Here is a 14336-nt window from a genome sequence, read left to right as displayed (position 1 = left end):
TTCATGCTCACCCAAACCCAACCACCTGAGGCAGGTACCTCCCTCTTCCTAATGGTAGGGCCAGCTCTGCTATTCTCCACCCCAATGGTTATTTTTATGTTGTGAACCACCCTGTGATCAATTACATTTCCCCTTTATCTCAGAATGGCTTAATTTGGCTTTGAGGCAGTTCTGGGGCAACTCTGCCCTTTCATGTGTTGTTATACTCCCAACTTCTGTCAGCCAGTGGTCAAGAATGATGGTGTTTCTGGGAGGGCCAAAATTTCTGTCTCCAATCTGAAAACTAGAATCGTGTGCCTTTTCCTCTAAAGCAGCGGTTCTCAACCTGTGGGTCCCCAGATATTTGTTGGACTACAACTCCCATCATCCCTGAGCTCTGGCCTTGCTAGCTAGGGATGATGGGAGTTGTAGTCCAACAACATCTGGGGACCCACAGGTTGAGAACCGCTGCTCTAAAGCGTAATTTTAGCCCAAAGCAAATTTATACAGATTGAATCTATTAATCCAGGTGTGGAGTACCACACTCCAGCCTCTTGGCAGTTCCCCTTCTGGGCTGGTCCGCACTGGTCTTGTTTCAGCCCCTTGCCATCCTTCCCCCCCCCAAGCCATGGCCTCGCAAAGGCAGGGCCCAACGGCCGGGTTCCTGGTCTCTTTCCCGTCATGGCATGCGACTAATGGCAGGAGACGTTTCCTTCCAACAGGGGCTCCTAAAAATAGCTGAGTAAATACTTCCCTGACATTAACATGAGCTGAGCTGGTACAAAACACGGGGCAAGTGGCAGGACTCAAATGTTGTGCTTCTTTGATCAGGCAGCATTACGCCAAGGATTAGGACGCCAGAGACGGGCTCTGACGATGCCATCAAGAACATCCTGGAACAAGCCAAGAAGGAGATTGAGTCACAGAAAGGAGGTAAGGGCCGTGAGGAACCACCAAGGTTGCCCTCGGTGGCATCTTAATATTCCGCAGGTTTGGAGTTTGTCCAAGAATTCAAGAGAGTCTTTCGCCCGGACAGCTGGATGGGAAAGTGAGCTACGAAACAACCTCTCTGCAATGGGACTATCCAGGAAGTGTTTTCCTCCCCAGTAGTCCTGGATTATACAATATAATGCTACTGAATACTGTTTGCATCATCATAGTTTTTTGTGTGTGTTTATTTACAATAATATTTATTAATTTTCAATAGCCATAACAAAGAAAAGAATACGCAACAATACAACATAACAACAACAACACAATAAAGAAGTGAAAAATAAGGGGGGAAATAAAAAAATAAAAATAACAGACTTAATATACCTAAACCGAAAAAAAGAAACTCAATTAATTACATAAAATCCATGTTCATAAACATTTTAGTTGACTTCCTCTAATCTCCTCCATCTGAATTTCCTCTTAATTTGAATGTAGCAGTTTCCAATATCATTATTTCATAAAACAATATTACAGTCGTATTCCAATTTCTTAACCTTTCTTATAGTACATTTTCTTATTTATACATTTAAGTCTAATTTAGTCCTAGGCCTGATTGGTTCTTTCAAGTGGTTACATATCTTTAATATTAGAATATTTATTCAAATAGTCTTTAAATTTCTTCCAATCTTCTTGGTAGTCCTCTTCTTTCTGGTCGTGGATTCTCCCGGTAAGATCAGCCATCATCATAGTACAGTGATACCTCGGGTTAAGAACTTAATTCGTTCTGGAGGTCCGTTCTTAACCTGAAACTGTTCTTAACCTGAGGTACCACTTTAGCTAATGTGCCTCCCGCTGCTGCCGCACCGCCACCGCGCAATTTCTGTTCTCATCCTGAAGCAAAGTTCTTAACCCAAGGTACTATTTCTGGGTTAGCGGAGTCTGTAACCTGAAGCGTCTGTAACCTGAAGCATCTGTAACCTGAGGTACCACAGTATAGTGGTATCCCTTGTTTGTGTGAGACGGAGGAGGGCTGGGAATGTGTATTTTAAGGAGGTGCTTGCCATCTGCAGCTTTTACAAGTACTTTCATTTAAAAAAAAAATAACAAAATAAATAAATAAATAAATAAATCTGCCCCTTTATTCAGGAGCACTTTTCTAGTTGATTAAAAGCTTTTTTTCCCATTTGTTAATCAATTAATTGCTTAAAAGTTGAAGCTTTCTACTTTTTATTTATTTGCGGTTATTTCCCCTTTCCTTCTACTGCTCAAGGCAGTAGTTCATAATGGGGAGAAACATCTGGGAGCTCCCAGGCAATCTTTTCTTCAGGTACTGACCAGGCCCAGGCCTACTTAAGGAAAAGGAAAAGGGGGGAAAGTTCAAGCATAGTGTTTCAGGCACTTGTGTGTGTGTGTGTACATTTATGTCATAAAACATACTTCATAAAATTTATACACCACTCGATTGTAAAAAAAAACACCTCAGATTGGTTTGCATATTCCATATATGTTACATACAGAATTAAAGAAATGCAACATTAAAGTAAGGTATATTTAGTGGCATTGGAATGTATTATATTATATTATATTATATTATATTATATTATATTATATTATTATAAATTTTCTCTCCCCCCCCAATTTTTTTTTATTAATTTCCCCCTTTTTAAACTAACAAACAAATATAGATCATAACTGAACTTGATCCAATATTAATATCATAGTTAAATGACTTCCTCAAATTCCCTTGACTGAATTTCATTATATATCATTGTAACGGTTTTCCAAAATAGTATCTCATAATATTATATATTAATTTTCAATGACTGAAGCTGTGATCAACCTTTTATTAGGATACCTTCGTTAAAATCTGATCGGGTAGCACAGGGGCTAGGGAGGAGGGACCCCGTTTAAAAGTCCTTTACGGTGTCTCCATTGAGCTCCAGTGGCCTCTCTCTTTCTGCCCTCCTCACCTGTGCCCCTTCCTTCCGCAGGGGACACCAAGAGCTCTGCGGTGCCCCAGGTGATTGCCAACGGCACCTGCGCCAGCAACTCTGAAGATGCCATCAAGAGCATATTGGAGCAGGCCCGCCGGGAGATGCAGGCCCAGCAGCAAGCCTTGCTGGAGATAGAAGCGGGGGGCGCCAGCAGGCCTGTCGCCACACCACCTGTGGAGCGCTCGACCCTGGCGACGGTCAGCCAGAACATCGTCCAGGCTTACATCAAGCAGGAGGAGGGCATGCTGGGCCCAAACGCTGGTGGCAGCACAATGCAGAACCCCCTGACCGTGCTCTCCCCTGCGGCCTTCGTGCAGAGCATCATCCGGAAGGTCAAGTCCGAAATCGGGGACGCCGGCTCCTATTTTGACCAACACTGGGCTTCCGAAAGGAGCTTGCTGAGCCGTCCGTACACCTCCGTGTCGCCTTCATTGTCCTCCTCGTCCAGCTACTCCAGCATGGCCAATGGCCGGGCGTGGCAGCGGGGCGAGCCCAGCGACGCCATCCCGAACGAGGAAGACCTCGTGACCTCTGAGGATGAGCCCCACAGGGTGATAGAGGTCAAGTCGGAAGTGGCTGGCTCAGAAGCCCAGGGCGCCGGGCGCCTGTCCTATTACCCGTCCTACGTGCCAAGGACTCTCAAGCCCACCGTCCCGCCCTTGACGCCAGAGCAGTATGAGTTGTACATGTACAGGGAAGTGGACACCTTGGAGTTGACGCGGCAGGTCAAGGAGAAGCTGGCCAAGAACGGGATCTGCCAGCGCATCTTCGGGGAAAAGGTACCCCCAGCAATAAACATTCAGCCCTTAAAGAGGCTTGTTGGCCATGCTTGGCTCAAGAGAGGGTGAGAGAGGAGTGCAAAGGAGAATACTTTTTATTCTCCTGGGCATTTAGGCAGCACTATATAGGCAGAAGGGACGCGGGTGGCACTGTGGGTTAAACCACAGAGCCTAGGACTTGCCAATCAGAAGGTCGGCGGTTCAAATCCCCGCGACGGGGTGAGCTCCCGTTTCTCGGTCCCTGCTCCTGCCAACCTAGCAGTTCGAAAGCACGTCAAAATGCAAGTAGATAAATAGGTACCGCCTTACTACATGATTTAGTACAACAAAAGCAAAATGTGTACACTTGTAAATTCTCTAATATATTTGAAAACAAATGAACACGCGTCTGTCAATCTTTGAAAGTCCGTAGAAGTATAATAAGTCTATGGTTGAAACAAAGTAATAGATGCTATCCTGTGGGCTAAGTGGTAGAACTTTTTAGGCGTTCATGGTGCCGAAGTAGCAAGTGAATAACAACGTAGGGACAATAATTCCAGATAATCTGACTGTTTCGCTGGAATCTTCTTCTGGAATCTTCTTCAGCACAACCCATAGATAAACAAATGCACAAGGAGCAGTGGTCATGAGGATATTCACGTTGTTATTCACTTACTACTTCGGCACCATGAACGCCTAAAAAGTTTCAGCCATAGACTTACTATACTTCTACAGATTGACAGACGCGTGTTCATTTGTTTTCATATATATTAGAGAATTTACAAGTGTACACATTTTGTTTTCATTGTACTAAATCATGTATATTATGCAATCAGAACTATAGTGCTATCTAGTATACTGGTCTGTGTGTTGCTTGTGTCGTTTGTTGTGTTAAGTTTGCAACACAGGGGTTTGTTGTTGTGTAGTGGTGGTTTTTAATGGCGGGGCTTGGACATGGGCCAAGGGCTCCTCCATCCTCCTCTCCTCATCTCCTGTCTTGTTTCAGGTGCTGGGTCTGTCTCAAGGGAGCGTGAGCGACATGCTGTCTAGGCCCAAGCCCTGGAGCAAGCTGACCCAGAAAGGCCGGGAGCCCTTCATACGGATGCAGCTGTGGCTCACAGACCAGCTGGGCCAAGGCATGAGCCAGCAAGCCAACCCGCCACACGGTAGGTCCCTGCTGGCCCTCCATCATGGGGCAGCCTCTTCCTCGGGTCAAGGCCTGGCGGTCAGATCTCCAGGCAGGCCAACCCCCCACTGGAAAGAGTCTATTCCTCTTCTCGTGGGTTATATATTTATTTAAAGCATGCCGCTTTCCCTGACTCAAGGCGGCTTACGGACAAAAATAAGAACAGCTAAAAGCATAGAATAACACACACACACACACACATATATCTCTTCAAAACCTCAGGAAAAGCAATGGCTGTTCGAGATCATTGACTGCAATGTACCACGTCAGAGCGAAGGTGGAAATGCCGCTCTTTTTTGGTAAAATTTTTTATTAAGGTTTTCTTTTTTTCTTACTTTTTTAAAGATGCTTTGTTGAACTCAAAAGAAATAGAACTTAAGCTTAAAAGAAAAAGAAAATAGACTCAAAAACAAAATTCTTCATAGATAACACAAAATCATAAAAATTTGTTACACTTTGTCATCATCTTCTTAAGGTTCCAACGACTTCCAGTCAACTCCATATTTCTTTGAATGCTCATTTACTATTTACTCATGCACTATTTATCTCAGTTATTGTTGGTAATTATCAAGAAAATTGTAGTTTCCTACACATATCCATTGTATCGCAGACGTTATTCGAAGGCTGCCACAGACGTTATACTACTACAATAATCTTTAAGATGATTTTTATACAAACCCCATTTCTCAATAAGCATTAAGGTTTTCCAGTATTGCAATGCAGTATGAAAGAGGAAAACCGTTACAAAATAAGACAAGAGGAACAGACAGGCAGAGGTCAGAGGATTAAGTACATCTGTCTGAGGCTACTGACTCATCTGGAAAATATATAAAACACTGAATAGGAATGAGAGGGTTGAAAATGTGAAGGAGGGAGTCAGAAAGTCCAGTAAGGAAGTCTTATGAGCTTCCAGAAATCCCACGAGGAACTGATTTAGGTGATTGTCATTGGCTTACGGAACAAAATCCCACCAAACTGCCACCAAAGAGTCCGGTTTGGTTTTTCCAGATAAAAATCTCACGTGGCAGGTAACCTTTTTCTTGTTGGGCAACTCCCTGTTAGTAGATTTTTCTACTTGTTTTCATTATTGCCTGTTAGCCGCCCTGAGCTCAGCTTTGGCTGGGGAGGGCGGGGTATAAATAAAAATTATTATTGTTGTTGTTGTTGTTAAGTTGTAGGTGAACATTTCAGATGACACAGCGATTCTTCAAACAGCTCTTGTTTATTCACAGGCCAGAACAGAACTGAACTGAAGGGTTCAGTCAGCCTGCTTATATAGAGCTCCAGTACAACGTAACTGTAACAATTTTCTAAAACTATCCAATCACTGAATGTCACTTTCGATCCCTTATTTGCATAACTACCTACAGTATCTCCCTGCTGGCCCAGGGTGAGAACTTCAGTACATAACAATTATTATTATTATTATTATTATTATTATTATTATTATTATTTATTCCACAAAAGGTTACAATCAGGGATGTGGCGTTTCCACCTTCAAGATGCTGCGATCTACCACCTTACTCTGCACAGTACTGAGAAGCTACTTTGATATCAAATTGTTGTTTCTTTCCCTGAGAGTTTGAGATAAATTATTTCCAAATGTGGGGGGTGGGGGAAGCCTGCCTGGAGAACCGGAAAAGACCGAAGGCTCAGGCCCCCAGGCTGTCCCACCAGCACCCTCCTTGCGCAGTCACCCTGTTTCAATATCCTGTCACCTCATTCTGAGGCATGCAGGTGCCAGGTAAGATCCCAAGGGAAATGAAAACTGGCCTTTTAGTTTTGTTTGTCAGCTTAACATTTGTATGGTGCATTAACAGCGTACAGTGGTACCCCGCAAGACGAACGCCTCGCGAGACGAAAAACTCGCAAAACGAAAGGTTTTTTCGTTTTCGAGTTGCCTCGCAAGACGAATTTCCCTATGGGCTTGCTTCGCAAAACGAAGCTTGCCCCGGGGACAGCGGGTCTTCTCTTTTGAAGCAAGGGGCGGCGGGGAGATCGCTTCTCCCCACCGCCCCTTGCTTCAAAAGAGGTCTGCCCCCGGACCTCTTTTGAAGCAAGGGGCTGCGGGGAGATCGCTTCTCCCGGTGCTCCGAAGCGGGGTGGGGGGGCGGGAACACCTGCCCCAGCCGCCGGGCTTCGTAGCGCTGCTGCGAAGCCGGGCGGGGGGGCGGGAACACCTGCCCCAGCCACCCCGCTTCGGAACGCTGCTCCGAAGCGGGGTGGGGGGGGCGGGAACACTTGCCCCAGCCGCCGGGCTTCGTAGCGCTGCTGCGAAGCCGGGCGGGGGGCGGGAACACCTGCCCCAGCCACCCCGCTTCGGAACGCTGCTCCGAAGCGGGGTGGGGGGCGGGAACACTTGCCCCAGCCGCCGGGCTTTGTAGCGCTGCTGCGAAGCCGGGCGGGGGGGCGGGAACACCTGCCCCAGCCACCCCGCTTCGGAACGCTGCTCCGAAGCGGGGTGGGGGGGGGGCGGGAACACTTGCCCCAGCCGCCGGGCTTCGTAGCGCTGCTGCGAAGCCGGGCGGGGGGCGGGAACACCTGCCCCAGCCACCCCGCTTCGGAACGCTGCTCCGAAGCGGGGTGGGGGGGCGGGAACACTTGCCCCAGCCGCCGGGCTTCGTAGCGCTACTGCGAAGCCGGGCGGGGGGCGGGAACACCTGCCCCAGCCACCCCGCTTCGGAACGCTGCTCCGAAGCGGGTTGGGGGGGCGGGAACACTTGCCCCAGCCGCCGGGCTTCGTAGCGCTGCTGCGAAGCCGGGCGGGGGGGCGGGAACACCTGCCCCAGCCACCCCGCTTCGGAACGCTGCTCCGAAGCGGGGTGGGGGGGGCGGGAACACCTGCCCCAGCCGCCGGGCTTCGTAGCGCTGCTGCGAAGCCGGGCGGGGGGCGGGAACACCTGCCCCAGCCACCCCGCTTCGGAACGCTGCTCCGAAGCGGGGTGGGGGGGGCGGGAACACCTGCCCCAGCCGCCGGGCTTCGTAGCGCTGCTGCGAAGCCGGGCGGGGGGCGGGAACACCTGCCCCAGCCACCCCGCTTCGGAACGCTGCTCCGAAGTGGGGTGGGGGGGCGGGAACACCTGCCCCAGCCGCCGGGCTTCGTAGCGCTGCTGCGAAGCCGGGCGGGGGGCGGGAACACCTGCCCCAGCCACCCCGCTTCGGAACGCTGCTCCGAAGCGGGGTGGGGGGGCGGGAACACCTGCCCCAGCCGCCGGGCTTCGTAGCGCTGCTGCGAAGCCGGGTGGGGGGCGGGAACACCTGCCCCAGCCACCCCGCTTCGGAACGCTGCTCCGAAGCGGGGGGGGGCGGGAACACCTGCCCCAGCCGCCGGGCTTCGTAGCGCTGCTGCGAAGCCGGGTGGGGGGCGGGAACACCTTCTGAAGGCGGGCGGGGGGCGAAAGTCTTTGTCCCCCCTGCCTGCCTTCCCAGGGGCTTTTAAATCGCCCCGGACAGCGGAGAAGTCCTCCGCTGTCCCGGGGCGATTTTAAAATGCCGCCCGCCAGCATTTTAAGATCGCCCGGACAGCGGAGAAGTCCTCCGCTGTCCCAGGGTTTTTTAAAATGCTGGGGGTGGGAAGAAAAGCCCTTGTCCCCCCCCCCCCCCAGCCTTCAGAAGAGGTCCGGGGACAGTCTGTCCCCGGACCTGGTCTGAAGGCGGTTTCCCTAGGAACGCATTAATTGATTTTCAATGCATTCCTATGGGAAACCGTGCATCGCAAGACGAAAAAACCGCAAGACGAAGAGACTTGCGGAACGAATTAATTTCGTCTTGCGAGGCACCACTGTATATCTCGGTAATCCTTATGGTTAATTACAGTAATCCTATACTGTTAAATGGGACGCAGGTGGCGCTGTGGGTTAAACCACAGAGCCTAGGACTTGCCGATCAGAAGGTTGGCGGTTCGAATCCCCGTGACGGGGTGAGCTCCTGTTGCTCGGTCCCTGCTCCTGCCAACCTAACAGTTCGAAAGCACCTCAAAGTGCAAGTAGATAAATAGGTACCGCTCCAGCGGGAAGGTAAACAGCGTTTCCATGCGCTGCTCTGGTTCGCCAGAAGCGGCTTAGTCATGCTGGCCACATGACCCAGAAGCTGTACGTCGGCTCCCTCAGCCAATAAAGCGAGATGAGCGCCGCAACCCCAGAGTCAGCCGCGACTGGACCTAATAGTCAGGGGTCCCTTTACCCTTTACCTATACTGTTAAATCAGGTTATTATTCCTATATCACTGATTGGGGAGACAGCAAAGGCCAACAAGTGAGTTTGATGGCCGAGCGGAGATCCAAACTGGGGTCTTTCAGCCTCAACATTCATTTTCTGAGAAATGAACCCTGTTTTTAACCAGTTTGCACTTGCTTCAGCAACCTGAGATTGCTGCTTCTTTCATTAACATGCACCCTCTAGTTATACTACTCTTATATGGCAGCCTTGCAAATAAGCCTGCAAAAGTTACTAGCCTGCAGCGTTCTTTGTTTGCAACACCTACTAAGTTGCTGGTGGCCTGAATTTCCCTGTTAGCCAAGCCCCTTCTCTGCAGCTAGCATGGAAATGCTGGCCACTGGCCTTTTAGTGGGCTGGTTTTAAAGAAATTCCCTTCTACCAGGAAAGAGATTGTTCCTTCCTCCATTGCTACCACTAAAACGAGGTGGGCTGGCAGAAGAGGAAGGGAGTGGTCAGGAGTTCCTCTGCCAGTTTGCTTACTCACCTGCACGCAATTCCTGGTTGCCTATGACTACCAAACAAGTTGTTAAATGCAAGGCTGAATTTTATGGGTTTTCTGCCAATCCTTTGAGCTGTTGAGTATAAAAATTAAAAAATCAGGAAGTGTGGTGATGATGGGAACAAATTAGCATGTGGGCCAAAAAAAACCCCTCCCTGCAAACCACTTCCTCTTAGTACCTTGTAGCATCATTATTTTCTGCTGTTCTTTGCTCAGTCAATACATCTGCATGGCTGCTGTCTCCAGTGGGGTCCTTGTTGTTGTTTAGTCGTTTAGTCGTGTCCGACTCTTCGTGACCCCCTGGACCAGAGCACGCCAGGTACTCCTATCTTCCACTGCCTCCCGCAGTTTGGTCAAACTCATGCTGGTAGCTTCAAGAACACTGTCCAGCCATCTCGTCCTCTGTCGTCCCCTTCTTCTTGTGCCCTCCATCTTTCCCAACATTAGGGTCTTTTCCAGGGAGTCTTCTCTTCTCATGAGGTGGCCAAAGTATTGGAGCCTCAGCTTCAGGATCTGTCCTTCCAGTGAGCACTCAGGGCTGATTTCCTTAAGAATGGAGAGGTTTGATCTTCTTGCAGTCCATGCGACTCTCAAGAGTCTCCTCCAGCACCATAATTCAAAAGCATCAATTCTACGGCGATCAGCCTTCTTTATGGTCCAGCTCTCACTTTCATACATCACTACTGGGAAAACCATAGCTTGAACTATACGGACCTTTGTTGGCAAGGTGATGTCTCTGCTTTTTAAGATGCTGTCTAGGTTTGTCATTGCTTTTCTCCCAAGAAGCAGGCGTCTTTTAATTTCATGGCTGCTGTCAGTGGGGTAACCCTCCTTACCTCCTTTTTATAGTTATGGGGGGAAAGGTATAATGCTTTTACAGAACACTGGCCAAAATAATTTTCCGTAAAGGCAGTTTTGAAATACGCCTTAAAAAATATGGAAGGTGCTTAAGAAACAAAACAGTACAATAATGGTAAACTTTAAATTTTAATCCCTGTTACCCTGGGACTGCAGAACAAAAGGGCTTAAGCCGGGGAACCCCTGGGAGACTGTACATGTTGCCTCCTGGGAAAAACATCACTTCAAGGGGAGACCAGCCTGCCCCATTCATCAGCCAGAGATGGACCCACCACCCTCTCACCACCACAGTAAAGTATTCTAGGCTCCCACTGGAACTGGAGAGCTGAAGGGAAGCACACTTTGGCCCCATGTATCAGCCAGGGGACTCAGGGATGTGTGTCTGCGTGCTCCCCTGTTTTCCAGTTTCACCGCTTCCAGATGGTCTGCTCATTGAGCATTCTTCCTGATTTGCTTGCTCAGGGTTTTCAGGGAAGGTCATATGACACGCAGTGTTTACTGAGCATTCATACTGATTTGTTTGTGGAGAAGTTGTGCAACATTTGTTATCCCACGTCTTCCAGTGCATTTCCCTGTCACTTTCCTTACTGCGGACAAAAAAGTCAGATAGGAGGAGGGAGGAGGAGGAGTGGGTGTATTGCGCTAAAGCCACTTGAATTGCACAAAATGAATTTGCTGGTGTGTGCCTGAAGGGACGCGGGTGGCGCTGTGGGTTAAACCACAGAGCCTAGGACTTGCCGATCAGAAGGTTGGCGGTTCGAATCCCCATGACGGGGTGAGCTCCCGTTGCTCAGTCCCTGCTCCTGCCAACCTAGCAGTTCAAAAGCACATCAAAGTGCAAGTAGATCAATAGGTACCACTCTGGCGGGAAGGTAAACGGCGTTTCCATGCGCTGCTCTGGTTCGCCAGAAGTGGCTTAGTCATGCTGGCCACATAACCCGGAAGCTGTACGCCGGCTCCCTCGGCCAATAAAGCGAGATGAGCGCCCCAACCCCAGAGTCGGCTACGACTGGACCTAATGGTCAGGGGTCCCTTTACCTTTACCTAAATCCTCAGGGTTTTGGATAATTTTTGTTTGTTTCCTCTGCTTGTAAGCTGCCTTGAGAATAATTTGATTGAATGGTAGGGTGCAATTCCGTTAATCAGTATTAAATGTTCCTCTATGACTAGGCCTTTGGCTGATTAAACCATCTGGGGACTTTAAATCTGTTTATGGGTGGGTGGGGATATTGGTTTTTGCGAGCCCATGCGCTAACCCCCCAGCCTAGGAGCCAGCTCAATAAATAAGGAGACATGACACAGCGATGTATAGGATTAAATTAGGCCACAACTTTATTAATTTCAGATGTAGGAAACCTTGGCTTAGGCATTGGACAGCATCCCTCTCAGCCCCAGGTTGGGTCTGAGGATGCTCAGGGCATACAGGTGCTGTGGGAGAGACTGCCCCAGCCAGCCACCAATTGGCTAGCCAGAAAGGGGGCAGAGCGACAGCTAGGCAGCAAGGGGGAGATGTCTCAGGGGCTCGGGAAGCCCATGCCGGTCGCAAACCCCGCCCATCACTCCGACAGGTGAGCAGTAATTGTTATCATGTTATATATTTCCTGTTTTCATTTTGTATTTTTATGCTGTAAACTGCCTTGTGATATCTGGATGAAGGGTGGTATATAAATAGTAGTGACAATAATAATACCGTATTTTTCGCTCTATAAGACACACCTTCTCCCCTCCAAAAATTAAGGGGAAATGTGTGCGCGTCCTATGGAGTGAATGCAGGCTCCTTGGCTTCAACGATAGCAACACGAAGCCTCCGAAGTGCAGAGGGAGCGCTCTGTCTGCACTCTGGAGGCTTCGTGTTGCTTTCGCTGAAGCCTCGAGCGAGAGGGGTCGGTGCGCAACGACCCCTCTCACTTTCCAGGCTTCAGGGATAGCCGCCTCAAGTCTCTGGAGTGCAGCGGGAGCTCCCGCTGCGCTCTGGAGGCTTCGGGTTCCTTTTGCTGAAGCCGGGAGAGCAAGACTCTCCTGGCATCAGCAGAGAGGGAGAGCTGCGCAGCGCCCCTTCAGCCAAGCGGGAGGAGAAATGGAAGGGGCTCCGTTTCTCCTGCTGCTTCGCTGAAGGGGCGCTGAGCAGAGAGGGAGAGATATTTTTTTTCTAAAACAAGGTGCGTCCTATGGTCGGGTGCGTCCTATAGAGCGAAAAATACAGTGATACTAAATCTTCCAACATTTAGTTTTGTTGGGTGTCCACCAAATCTAGTGCTGTGGGAGAAGGAGAAAAAATTCCTTCAACTCACTTTCTCTATGCCATGCACAGTTTTATAAACTTCCACCAGGTCACCTCTAACTCACCTTTGCTCCAAACGAAAATGTCCTCAAACCTTACTTGCATGCTGGGAATGTGTGGACAAGCCCCTGATCTTGTTGACCCCTTTCCCAGTCTCTGTTTTGTTCTTCTCTTTTGCTGTATTTTGTAGACTGTCAGTGTTGAAAAAATTATTTACAAAAAGGGCAGCAAAGAGATCAAGTAGAAATCATTGTTCTCCTAATGTGAAGAAAAAATAAATAAACTTCCCTTGTAGTAGAAGTGTCGGGTAATTCCCTAAATGCTTCAATACATTCCCCTGTTTTGTAAGCTGCTTCACAAATCATATAAATTCTTTCTCTTATATATAAAATCACTGTTGCTGCACTGCACTGCACACCTAGCTGTAGGGAAGTACCATATTTTTTACTCTATAAGACTCACTTTTTCCCTCCTAAAAAGTAGGGGGAAATGTGTGTGCGTCTTATGTAGCGAATGCAGGCTGCGCAGCTATCCCAGAAGCCAGAACAGCAAGAGGGATTGCTGCTTTCACTGCTCAGCGATCCCTCTTGCTGTTCTGGCTTCTGAGATTCAGAATATTTTTTTTCTTGTTTTCCTCCTCCAAAAACTAGGTGCGTCTTGTGGTCTGGTGCGTCTTATAGAGCAAAAAATACGGTATTTTGTATATGCCATAAGAAAAAGCAGTGGGAAGAGGCAGAGGGAGAAACATCATGCCATAGGGTGCTACCAATTTTCCTCGATTACTTCTGCATGTATCAAATGAGCATTAAAGTCTCGTCTCCTCCTCAATTCGAGACACATTACAAAACAGAATAAAAATTCGCTTCGTTGAGCTGCCAGTCTGTCTCTCCATCTCTCCTCTGTCAACTTCTGAAAACATTCTTTTCAAAGAGACATTGGAAGGGGAGGCGCAACAGCCGTATCTTGTTGAACATACTAATTATGGAGGTTGCGGCGGGAGAGGCAGATGCATAAAAACAGGGAGCGTGCGGAAAGATGTGTGGCACCCTATTTTTCAAAGCCCTGTGCTCGTTCTCTATCTCTTCCCCATTCCGTATAGAAGCACACATGTGTTATGGGGAATATGAGAAGTTTGCATGCCTTCTTATTCATCTGGCTAGGTATCTTTCATAACAATAAAGAGAAATAACAGGACGGTTATAGTGATTTATTTATTTATTTATTTTTTTAAAAGAGGCTACATTCTTCTCTTTTCTTATTTATTTGTTTTCTTTGTTTTTTAAAAAAGGAAGTCTCCTGGCATCAGCCTTCCCACTTAAAATGCCTCCTTCAGGACGGCCTGATTGTGACTATGTACATGCGTGGTATTATTTATTTATACAGTGGTAACTCGGGTTACATACGCTTCAGGTTACCTACGCTTCAGGTTACACACTCCACTAAGCCAGAAATAGTGCTTCAGGTTAAGAACTTTGCTTCAGGATAGGAACAGAAATCAGGCTCCGGTGGCGCGGCAGCTGCGGGAGGCCCCATTAGCTAAAGTGGTGCTTCAGGTTAAGAACAGTTTCAGGTTAAGAACGGACCTCCAGAACGAATTGCCGTATTTTTTGCTCTATAAGACTCAATTTTTC

General features: G+C 48.4%; 1 protein-coding gene across 10 annotated transcripts in view; it reads left to right on the top strand.

Moving 5' to 3' along the window:
* The window catches only part of CUX2 (cut like homeobox 2), a 234067-nt gene that overhangs the window by 206856 nt on the left and 12875 nt on the right, over window positions 1–14336 (top strand). For all 10 annotated transcript variants that reach the window (XM_028741293.2, XM_028741297.2, XM_028741296.2 and 7 more), the window contains 3 exons: window positions 811–912; window positions 2904–3685; window positions 4671–4830. In XM_028741293.2, coding sequence (XP_028597126.2) covers window positions 811–912; window positions 2904–3685; window positions 4671–4830 — 1044 coding nt within the window. The remainder of the gene's footprint in view (window positions 1–810; window positions 913–2903; window positions 3686–4670; window positions 4831–14336) is intronic.

This window comes from Podarcis muralis, chromosome 7 (assembly GCF_964188315.1).
Source record: "Podarcis muralis chromosome 7, rPodMur119.hap1.1, whole genome shotgun sequence".
NCBI lineage: Eukaryota > Metazoa > Chordata > Lepidosauria > Squamata > Lacertidae > Podarcis > Podarcis muralis.
This window is presented reverse-complemented; position numbering and strand designations above follow the sequence as displayed.